The 12,628-nt window shown below is 41.9% G+C and overlaps 1 protein-coding gene across 5 annotated transcripts in view; it reads right to left on the bottom strand.

Moving 5' to 3' along the window:
* The window catches only part of LOC139754203 (macrophage mannose receptor 1-like), a 140,952-nt gene that overhangs the window by 45,828 nt on the left and 82,496 nt on the right, over nt 1–12,628 (bottom strand). For 4 of the 5 annotated variants that reach the window (XM_071671438.1, XM_071671437.1, XM_071671434.1 and 1 more), the window contains exons 20-21: nt 9,426–9,558; nt 2,702–2,814 (exon numbers count right to left, since the gene is read on the bottom strand). In XM_071671438.1, the coding sequence (XP_071527539.1) occupies nt 2,702–2,814; nt 9,426–9,558 (246 nt within the window). The remainder of the gene's footprint in view (nt 1–2,701; nt 2,815–9,425; nt 9,559–12,628) is intronic. The other variant, XM_071671433.1, reaches the window with a different exon arrangement.

Below are 12,628 nucleotides of genomic sequence, written 5' to 3' on the forward strand. Positions count from 1 at the left end.
ATCAAACTCATACCACAACTAACCTGTCCCTTAACACTGCTTAACCTAATAACCTTTCTATTATTCACGTTTACTGTCAACTTCCTTTCACACACTCTCCCAAACTCCATCACCATCTTCTGCAGTTTCTCACTCAAATCTGCCACCAGTGCTATATCATCAGCAAATAACAACAGACTCACTTCCAGACCCTTTCATCATCTACAGACTGTATATTTGCCCATGTCTCCAAGACTCTTGTATTTACCTCCCTCACCATCCCATCTATAAACAAGTTGAACAACCATGGTGACATCACCCCTTGGAACAATTTAATCTCCTCTCTTGTTGCTCATATACATGCCTTCCACCCTTGATAAAATCTTACACTGCTTCTAGCAGTGTTCCTCCCACACCATATATTCATAAGAACTTCCGCAAGCATCTCTGTAAACCCTATCATATGCTTTTTTCAGATCCATAAATGCTTCACACAAATCCATCTGTATCTAAGTGTATCTCACACACATTCTTTAAAGTAAACACCTGATCCATACATCCTCCATCACTTCTAAAACCACACTACTCCTTGCCTGTCTGATGCTCTGTATGTGCCTTCACCTTTTCAATCAAAACCCTCCCATACAACTTAACGTACATCCAACATATTTATACCTCAGTAGTTTGAATGTTCACTTTATCCCCTTTGCTTTATACACTGTCACTATACATGCATTCTGCAAATCCTCAGGCACCTCACCATGATCCATACATACAATGAAAATCCTTACCAACCAATCAACAACACAGCCACCCCCTTTCTTAAGAAATTCAACTGCAATACCATTCACTCCAGCTGCCTAGCTACATTTCATCTTATGTAAGGCTTTCACCACCACTTCCTTCTTCACTAAACCACTCTCCATAACTGTCTCTCACTTCTCGTACCACCCTAAACCAAACATCCTACATCTTCCACCATGTTATCAAATACATTCAACAGTCCTTCAAAATGCTCACTACTTCTCCTCACTACATCACGACCTGTTGCACCCTTCACCAATTTTCCTATATGTTAACTTGTTTTTTGCACATTATTAACTTCTTTTCAACACATCTTGTTCTCCTTGTTGAAATTCACTTGTCCCAGATCTCATTTGCTCTCTTTTTCAACCTCTGCACCCTCCTGTTGACCTTGTGTCGCTCTTTTATACATCCTTCCATCATTTACACTCATTCCCTGTAAATACCACCCAAAATCCTCTACTTTTTCTTTCACTAGCAAATTCACCTCTTGATCCCATCACTCACTACTCTTTCTAATTTGCCCACATGCATCTCTCACACATGCCAGAGCTGCTTCCCTGATCCTCACCCACTCCCCTTGCTTCGTTTATGCTCACCTTTTTGCCAATCTGCTCTCACTTTCTCTTAGTATTTCTTCATAAACTTCTCTTCTTCAAGCTCATGTACTCTCACCACTCTCTTCTTACCATCAATGTTACCTGTTTTCTGAAAAACCTGAACAAATCTTTAACCTTCCCTCCACAAGATAGCGATAGACATCCCATCAGCTGCCTTTCTGATCACATTTACATCCAAAAGTCTCTTTTTCACACACACCTATCAATCAATATGTAATCTAATAATGCCTGCCGACCATCTTTCCATTTACATATGTATACTTGTTTATGTCCCCCTTTTTAAACCAGGTATTCCCAATCACCAGTTCTTTTTCAGCAAATGTCTCCATAAGCTGTTCTCCATTTTCATTTACAATGCTGAATACCTCATGCCCTCTGTTATACCCTCAACTGCTGCATTACTCACCTTCAAATCACACATCCCTGATACCCAGTCCCTTACATCAAAACTACTGACACACTCACTCAGCTTCTCCAAAAACACTTGCCTCATGTTCTTTATTCTCATGGCCTGGTGGATAAGCACTTCTAATCACCCATCTCCCTCAATCCACTTTAATTTTTACTCACATCACTCTTTCACACATACAACTTTTGCTTCAGGGGTAGTGCTACTCCTTCCCTACCTCTTGTCTTCTCATCAACCCTTTAACTTTACTCCTAAGACATATCCGAACCATTCTTCCCCTTCCTCACCTGTCATTATGATTACATCCACACACATTTAGACACCACTCATTCTTCCCCTTCTTCACCTCTCTTTATGATCACATCCACACACATTTAGACACCACCAGCCTGAGCCTTTGAGTAGGACGAGAACTCCCACTTCTCTCTTTCGTGTGTATTTATATTCTCACTCATTCTCAGTAGCATATTCAGTAGATTACTGAATTTTTTGTTTGGTTTATCTCCCAAGGTATCTTCCATTCATGGAATCTGGTTTCACTTTGCTCTCCACTGTACCTTTCTTATTTCACTGCAAGTGGTATTATTCTGCAACTGTGTGTTGTAGACTTTTTAGATTAGGAAAAATTCTCATTTCTTCTTCCTCTCTACCTTTTGCACTTTGTATTCATCTTTATTTTGATCTTCTTTATGTAATTCAAAAATATTTCTGTACTGACACTTCATATATCTTAAATTATATATAACTCTGTGAATCTATGAGGGAAAATATATTTTGAAAATTTGAATTGCTCTGTCCAGTCATCAAATGTTAAGGCAACAAATTGCATGTTTGTGTTGCATGACTCATTCTACAGAATATGGTTGGTAGATTTCTAATGATTCCTCACCTGCCAAGTCTTGGCAGTGGCGATAGGTCTGTAGCAAGCACCGTTGTATCTGACATAGTTGTCAAAAGGTGGGTCACAGGAGGGATGAGGGAAGTCGGTGGGCAGCTGTGGATCTGTAGGGAATAGCTACCTTGTTATGACTCAGGTCCTCTCCAGAAGCATTATCATCATTATCACAACAGTGCTAAATTCATGAGTGTAGTAACCATGCTATACTGGCAGGTAGCTGATGTGAACCATGGGTCATATAATGTGGATGCAAGTTGACTGTAAAAATTAGAATGAAATAGGTTGAGAATATTAAAGTTAGCTGTTACTGGATCACTGATAAGTACAGACAGAGTACCTATTAGTTAAGATTATGAAAATGAGTATTATGGATGTGTGATAAAAACATTAACTTCCTGAGTATGATGACCTCACCCCTCAAAGTACACAACTTTACTCCTTGAGTGCAATGACTTACTTCTATCCATAGCCCACGCCTCGCAACCATACAACATTGTTGGAACCACTATTCCTTCAAACATACATATTTTTGCTTTCCGAGATAATGTTCTCGACTTCCACACATTCTTCAAGGCTCCCAGGATTTTCGCCCCCTCCCCCACCCCATGATTTACTTCCGCTTCAATGGTTCCATCCTGCACTGACCCCCCGCTCCCGTCCCCTTTAGTCGCCTTCTACGACACGTGAGGAATGTGTGGGAAGTATTCTTTCTCCCCTATCCCCAGGGATATGTTCTGGAAGGAGGTAAATAAAGTGCGTAAGACAAGGGAGCAAATGGGAACTTCAGTGAAGGGCGCAAATGGGGAGGTGATAACAAGTAGTGGTGATGTGAGAAGGAGATGGAGTGAGTATTTTGAAGGTTTGTTGAATGTGTTTGATGATAGAGTGGCAGATATAGGGTGTTTTGGTCGAGGTGGTGTGCAAAGTGAGAGGGTTAGGGAAAATGATTTGGTAAACAGAGAAGAGGTAGTGAAAGCTTTGCGGAAGATGAAAGCCGGCAAGGCAGCAGGTTTGGATGGTATTGCAGTGGAATTTATTAAAAAAGGGGGTGACTGTATTGTTGACTGGTTGGTAAGGTTATTTAATGTATGTATGACTCATGGTGTGGTGCCTGAGGATTGGCGGAATGCGTGCATAGTGCCATTGTACAAAGGCAAAGGGGATAAGAGTGAGTGCTCAAATTACAGAGGTATAAGTTTGTTGAGTATTCCTGGTAAATTATATGGGAGGGTATTGATTGAGAGGGTGAAGGCATGTACAGAGCATCAGATTGGGGAAGAGCAGTGTGGTTTCAGAAGTGGTAGAGGATGTGTGGATCAGGTGTTTGCTTTGAAGAATGTATGTGAGAAATACTTAGAAAAGCAAATGGATTTGTATGTAGCATTTATGGATCTGGAGAAGGCATATGATAGAGTTGATAGAGATGCTCTGTGGAAGGTATTAAGAATATATGGTGTGGGAGGAAAGTTGTTAGAAGCAGTGAAAAGTTTTTATCGAGGATGTAAGGCATGTGTACGTGTAGGAAGAGAGGAAAGTGATTGGTTCTCAGTGAATGTAGGTTTGCGGCAGGGGTGTGTGATGTCTCCATGGTTGTTTAATTTGTTTATGGATGGGGTTGTTAGGGAGGTAAATGCAAGAGTTTTGGAAAGAGGGGCAAGTATGAAGTCTGTTGGGGATGAGAGAGCTTGGGAAGTGAGTCAGTTGTTGTTCGCTGATGATACAGCGCTGGTGGCTGATTCATGTGAGAAACTGCAGAAGCTGGTGACTGAGTTTGGTAAAGTGTGTGGAAGAAGAAAGTTAAGAGTAAATGTGAATAAGAGCAAGGTTATTAGGTACAGTAGGGTTGAGGGTCAAGTCAATTGGGAGGTGAGTTTGAATGGAGAAAAACTGGAGGAAGTGAAGTGTTTTAGATATCTGGGAGTGGATCTGGCAGCGGATGGAACCATGGAAGCGGAAGTGGATCATAGGGTGGGGGAGGGGGCGAAAATTCTGGGGGCCTTGAAGAATGTGTGGAAGTCGAGAACATTATCTCGGAAAGCAAAAATGGGTATGTTTGAAGGAATAGTGGTTCCAACAATGTTGTATGGTTGCGAGGCGTGGGCTATGGATAGAGTAGTGCGCAGGAGGATGGATGTGCTGGAAATGAGATGTTTGAGGACAATGTGTGGTGTGAGGTGGCTTGATCGAGTGAGTAACATAAGGGTAAGAAAGATGTGTGGAAATAAAAAGAGCGTGGTTGAGAGAGCAGAAGAGGGTGTTTTGAAGTGGTTTGGGCACATGGAGAGAATGAGTTAGGAAAGATTGACCAAGAGGATATATGTGTCGGAGGTGGAGGGAACGAGGAGAAGAGGGAGACCAAATTGGAGGTGGAAAGATGGAGTGAAAAGGATTTTGTGTGATCGGGGCCTGAACATGCAGGAGGGTGAAAGGAGGGCAAGGAACAGAGTGAATTGGAGCGATGTGGTATACTGGGGTTGACGTGCTGTCAGTTGATTGAATCAAGGCATGTGAAGCGTCTGGGGTAAACCATGGAAAGCTGTGTAGGTGTGTATATTTGCGTGTGTGGACGTATGTATATACATGTGTATGGGGGGGTTGGGCCATTTCTTTCGTCTGTTTCCTTTCACTCTATTCCTTGCCCTCCTTTCACCCTCCTGCATGTTCAGGCCCCGATCACACAAAATCTTTTTCACTCCATCTTTCCACCTCCAGTTTGGTCTCCCTCTTCTCCTCGTTCCCTCCACCTCCGACACATATATCCTCTTGGTCAATCTTTCCTAACTCATTCTCTCCATGTGCCCAAACCACTTCAAAACACCCTCTTCTGCTCTCTCAACCACGCTCTTTTTATTTCCACACATCTTTCTTACCCTTATGTTACTCACTCGATCAAGCCACCTCACACCACACATTGTCCTCAAACATCTCATTTCCAGCACATCCATCCTCCTGCGCACTACTCTATCCATAGCCCACGCCTCGCAACCATACAACATTGTTGGAACCACTATTCCTTCAAACATACCCATTTTTGCTTTCCGAGATAATGTTCTCGACTTCCACACATTCTTCAAGGCCCCCAGAATTTTCGCCCCCTCCCCCACCCTATGATCCACTTCCGCTTCCATGGTTCCATCCGCTGCCAGATCCACTCCCAGATATCTAAAACACTTCACTTCCTCCAGTTTTTCTCCATTCAAACTCACCTCCCAATTGACTTGACCCTCAACCCTACTGTACCTAATAACCTTGCTCTTATTCACATTTACTCTTAACTTTCTTCTTCCACACACTTTACCAAACTCCGTCACCAGCTTCTGCAGTTTCTCACACGAATCCGCCACCAGCGCTGTATCATCAGCGAACAACAACTGACTCACTTCCCAAGCTCTCTCATCCCCAACAGACTTCATACTTGCCCCTCTTTCCAAGACTCTTGCATTTACCTCCCTAACAACCCCATCCATAAACAAATTAAACAACCATGGAGACATCACACACCCCTGCCGCAAACCTACATTCAATATATATATATATATATATATATATATATATATATATATATATATATATATATATTTTTTTTTTTTTTTTTTTTCATACTATTCGCCATTTCCCGCGATAGCGAGGTAGCGTTAAGAACAGAGGACTGGGCCTTTGAGGGAATATCCTCACCTGGCCCTCTTCTCTGTTCCTTCTTGTGGAAAATTAAAAAAAATAAATATTCATTCATTTTGCTTTGTCACTGTCTCCCACGCTTGCGAGGTGATGTGAGAAGGAGATGGAGTGAGTATTTTGAAGGTTTGTTGAATGTGTTTGATGATAGAGTGGCAGATATAGGGTTTTGGTCAAGGTGGTGTGCAAAGTGAAAGGGTTAGGGAAAATGATTTGGTAAACAGAGAAGAGGTAGTAAAAGCTTTGCGGAAGATGAAAGCCGGCAAGGCAGTAGGTTATGATGGTATTGCAGTGGAATTTATTAAAAAAGGGGGTGACTGTATTGTTGACTGGTTGGTAAGGTTATTTAATGTATGTATGACTCATGGTGAGGTGCCTGAGGATTGGCGAAATGCTTGCATAGTGCCATTGTACAAAGGCAAAGGGGATAAGAGTGAGTGCTCAAATTATAGAGGTACAAGTTTGCTGAGTATTCCTGGGAAATTATATGGGAGGGTATTGATTGAGAGGGTGAAGGCATGTACAGAGCATCAGATTGGGGAAGAGCAATGTGGTTTCAGAAGTGGTAGAGGATGTGTGGATCATGTGTTTGCTTTGAAGAATGTATGTGAGAAATACTTAGAAAAGCAAATGGATTTGTATGTAGCACTTATGGATCTAGAGAAGGCGTATGACAGAGTTGATAGAGATGCTCTGTGGGAGGTATTAAGAATATATGGTGTTGGAGGCAAGTTGTTAGAAGCAGTGAAAAGTTTTTATCGAGGATGTAAGGCATGTATAAGTGTAGGAAGAGAGGAAAGTGATTGGTTCTCAGTGAATGTAGGTTTGCGGCAGGGGTGTGTGATGTCTCCATGGTTGTTTAATTTTTTTATGGATGGGGTTGTTAGGGAGAAGAATGCAAGAGTTTTGGAAAGAGGGGCAAGTATGAAGTCTGTTGTGGATGAGAGAGCTTGGGAAGTGAGTCAGTTGTTGTTCGCTGATGATACAGCGCTAGTGGCTGATTCATGTGAGAGACTGCAGAAGCTGGTGACTGAGTTTGGTAAAGTGTGTGAAAGAAGAAAGCTGAGAGTAAATGTGAATAAGAGCAAGGTAATTAGGTACAGTAGGGCTGAGGGACAAGTCAATTGGTAGGTAAGTTTGAATGGAGAAAAACTGGAGGAAGTGAAGTGTTTTAGATATCTGGGAGTGGATTTGGCAGCGGATGGAACCATGGAAGCGGAAGTGAATCATAGGGTGGGGGAGGGAATGAAAGTTCTGGGAGCGTTGAAGAATGTGTGGAAGTCATGAACATTACCTCGGAAAGCAAAAATGGGTATATTTGAAGGAACAGTGGTTCCAACAATGTTATATGGTTGCGAGGCGTGGGCTATAGATAGAGTTGTGTGGTGGAGGGTGGATGTGCTGAAAATGAGAGGTTTGAGGACAATATGTGGTGTGAGGTGGTTTGATCGCGTAAGTAATAATAGGGTAAGAGAGATGTGTGGTAATAAAAAGAGTGTGGTTGAGAGAGCAGAAGAGGGTGTTTTGAAATGGTTTGGTCACATGGAGAGAATGAGTGAGGAAAGATTGACCAAGAGGATATATGTGTCAGAAGTGGAGGGAATGAGAAGTGGTAGACCAAATTGAAGGTGGAAAGATGGAGTGAAAAAGATTTTGAGTGATCGGGGCCTGAACATGCAGGAGGGTGAAAGGTGTGCAAGGAATAGAGTGAATTGGAACGATGTGGTATACTGGGGTTGACGTGCTGTCAATGGATTGAAGCAGGGCATTTGTTTGCATATGTGCATGTGTGGATGTGTATGTATATACTTGTGTATGTGGGTGGGCTGGGCCATTCTTTCGTCTGTTTCCTTGCACTACCCCGCTGACGTGGGAGACAGCGACAAAGTATAATAAATAATAGAGATAGATATATATTATCTCCCGCATTAGCGAGGTAGCGCAAGGAAACAGATGAAAGAAAGGCTCAACCCACCCACATACACATGTGTATACATAATACAGGTCTATGGGTATATACAAGTGAGCAGATTAGAAAGGGTAGTGAGTAGTGGGATGAAGAAGTAAGATTGTTAGTGAAAGAGAAAAGAGAGGCATTTGGACAATTTTTGCAGGGAAATAGTGCAAATGACTGGGAGATGTATAAAAGAAGAGGCAAGAGGTCAAGAGAAAGATGCAAGAGGTGAAAAAGAGGGCAAATGAGAATTGGGGTGGGAGAGTATAATTAAATCTTAGGGAGAATAAAAAGAGGTTTTGGAAGGAGGTAGAGTGCACGAGACAGAAGAACAAATGGGAACATCGGTGAAGGGGGTAGATGGGGAGGTAATAACAAGTTTTGGTGAAGTGTGAGGGAGATGGAGTGAGTATTTGAAGGTTTGTTGAATGTGCCTGATGACAGAATGGGAGATATAGGGTGTTCTGGTTGAGGTGGTGTGCAAAGTGAGAGGGTCAGAGAGAATGTTTTGGTAAACAGAGAAGAGATAGTGAAAGCTTTGCAGAAGATGAAAGCTGGCGAGGCGGCGGGGTTTGGATGGTATTGCTGTGGAATTTATCAAATCCCTGGATAGGGGAGAAAGAATACTTCCTACATATTCCCTGTGTGTTGTAGAAGGCGACCAAAAGGGGAGGGAGCAGAGGGGTGGGAATCCTCCCCTTTCATTTTTAATTTTCCAAAAGAAGGAACAGAGAAGGTGGCCAAGTGAGGATATTCCCTCAAAGGCTCAGTCCTCTGTTCTTAACGATACCTCGCTAATGTGGGAAATGGCGAACAGTATGAAAAAAAAGGTGTGTGTGTGTGTGTGTGTGTGTGTGTGTGTGTGTGTGTGTGTGTGTGTCTGTATGTGTCTGGGTGTCTGTCTGTGTCTGCATGTACAAAGCACTCCTACACTGAGGTTGAAATGTCAGATGAGTTGTATGCTAATGCATACAGTGAAGGCTTGCTGCTTCAGTTATAGATTAGTTACCTCAATTTCTGACTGCACACCTTCAAAATCCCTAAAAGCCAAGCACTCTGTCAAGGATGCCAGGTGCCATTACTCACCCTTTGGAGTCTCACATATGTATCCCAGCAAGGAGGAACACTCCACGTCATTCCACTGGCCAGCACGATTGGAAGTCATCAGCTCTACACATTCCTCATCCTTATGATACTTCCAGAACTGTAGTTGAGTAATCTTGTGATTGGTTGTGATAAATGTGGTAAAAACAACTGGTAATTTTTAGATGAAGAATTTCTGCTGTTACAGAAATTACTGCAATGAGAGGCTTAGAATGTGATCAGTGATGGTTTTGGTGTCATAGGATAAAGATTTTGGTATTACCAAATGAAGCTTTTGGTCATCATGTGAGAAGGTTTGGGTAGAAGTGAGTAAGTTTAATGTAATGAACAAATTACTGGCAACAGAGAGTTGAGGTCTTAGTTACAGTCAGTGTAAAACCTTGGTAACAATAATATGGGTTCAAACTTGTATATTATATCCCACAATATTGGACACAAAAACACAAATAATGACAAATAAACATCAAACATATCAAAATGCAAATTGCAGTATATAAGTTTTATAGAAGTGTTTTTTAACTCCTTGAGCACAACAGTGCAACTGTTAAGTATTACAGCATGACCTTTGATGTGACCCTTACTCATCAGGATCTTGTCATGCTATCATACCAAAGGATTGAATAGGTGTAATCAATGAACAACCCATTGTGCTTAAGTCATTTTTTCTTTTTTCATACTATTCGCCATTTCCTGCATTAGCAAAGTCGCATTAAGAACAGAAGACTGAGCCTTTGAGGGAATATCCTCACTTGGCCCCTTTCTCTGTTCCTTCTTTTGGAAAATTAAAATGAGAAGGGAGGATTTCCAGCCCCTGCTCCCTTCCCTTTTAGTTGCTTTCTATGACACGCAGGGAATACGTGTGAAGTATTCTTTCTCCCTTCGTTGTTCATATGAGGTAGATCAAGAGTACAGAGATTGGCATCTTCTCAGAGAATGAATTTTGAGAACTGGGGTACCCATATCCAGGCTCACTGGCTGACAAAGAACAGTGATTCACTAACTAAAAATGTGAAACCGCCAAATAAATGTTCAGTCACTGGGGAGAAACACAAGTTATATATGTATCTATGACAAAGAAATTGATATGACAATGAATGGAGACTTTTGTTGCAGGGTTATATTGTCAAGACAAAGAGAACACCTTGAATACACGCATCATATATTCATAGCACCTTACCTTAAATAAGTCAACTCCTTTACTCTATCATACATACCATACACTCCCTCCTGATCCATAAATGTCACATACAGACTCCTCTCCTTCTCTAGGTATTTCTCACACAAATTCTTCAAAGCAAATGTGTGGGCCACAAATCCATTACCACTCCCAAAGTCATAATCCTTTTTCCCAATCTGAATCATGCTCAGTGCATGCCACCACCCTCTCAGGTAGGATTTTCTCATTTACCTTCCTTGGTATACTCAGCACGTACCTTTGTAAGTCAAGCATTCCACATTGTCCCCTTTTGTGTTGTTATATTATGACACTATATGGGCATAAAACCAGTCTTCATGCATTTCACTATGAGCCATACACACACTGAAAATCTTGACTAACCAATCAACATGAGTTTCATCCCCTTTCATGAGAAATTTGAAGCAAGTTCTATCTACTCAAGCCACTTTGACACTTCACAAATATGCTCTTTGTCAATCTTTCCTCTCATACTCTCCATATGTCCAAACCATTTCAACACACCCTCTTCTGCTCTCTCAATCACACTCTTTTTATTTCCACACATCCTTCTCACCCTTTATTTCCTGTCGGGCAGGGTAGTGCCGAGAATGGATGAAAGCAAGTATGAATATGTACATGTGCATATATGTATATGTATGGGTATGTATATGTGTGTATATTTGCATGTATGGGCGTTTATATATGAACGTGTATATACGTATATATATATATATATATATATATATATCCACACACGCAAATATACATACCTATACATCTCAATGTATACATATATATATACACACACATACATATACATATATACACATGTACATAATTCATACTGGCTGCCTTTATTCATTCCCATCGCCACTCCACCACACATGAAATAAAAAAAACCCTCCCCCCTCATGAGTGCGAGGAAGTGCTAGGAAAAGACAACAAAGGCCACATTCATTCACATTCAGTCTCTAGCTGTCATGTAATAATGCACTGAAACCACAGATCCCTTTCCTCATCCAGGCCCCACAGAACTTTCCATGGTTATCCCAGACGCTTCACATGCCCTGGTTCAATCCATTGACAGCACGTCGACCCCGGTATACCACATCGTTCCAATTCACTCTATTCCTTGCACGCCTTTCACCCTCCTGCATGTTCAGGCCCCGATCACTCAAAATCTTTTTCACTCCATCTTTCCACTTCCAATTTGGTCTCCCACTTCTCATTCCCTCCACCTCTGACACATATATCCTCTTGGTCAATCTTTCCTCACTCATTCTCTCCATGTGACCAAACCATTTCAAAACACCCTCTTCTGCTCTCTGAACCACACTCTTTTTATTTCCACACATCTCTCTTACCCTATTATTACTTACTCGATCAAACCACCTCACACCACATATCGCCCTCAAACATCTCATTTCCAGCACATCCACCCTCCTCCGCACAACTCTATCCATAGCCCACGCCTCGCAACCATATAACATTGTTGGAACCACTATTCCTTCAAACATACCCATTTTTGCATTCCGAGATAATGTTCTCAACTTCCATACGTTCTTCAAGGCTCCCAGAATTTTCGCGCCCTCCCCCACCCTATCCACTTCCATGGTTCCATCCGCTGCCAAATCCACTCCCAGATATCTAAAGCACTTCACTTCCTCCAGTTTTTCTCCATTCAAACTTACCTCCCAATTGATTTGTCCCTCAACCCTACTGTACCTAATTACCTTGTTTTTATTCATTTCACACACTTTACCAAACTCAGTCACCAGCTTCTGCAGTTTCTCACACGAATCAGCCACCAGCGCTGTATCATCAGCGAGCAACAACTGACTCACTTCCCAAGCTGTTTCATCCACAACAGACTGCATATTTGCCCCTCTTTCCAAAACTCTTGCATTCACCTCCCTAACAACCCCATCAATAAACAAATTAAACAACCATGGAGACATCACACACCACTGCTGCAAATCAACATTCACTGAGAACCAATCACTTTCCT

Source organism: Panulirus ornatus, chromosome 16 (genome assembly GCF_036320965.1).
Source record: "Panulirus ornatus isolate Po-2019 chromosome 16, ASM3632096v1, whole genome shotgun sequence".
In the NCBI taxonomy this organism is placed as follows: domain Eukaryota; kingdom Metazoa; phylum Arthropoda; class Malacostraca; order Decapoda; family Palinuridae; genus Panulirus; species Panulirus ornatus.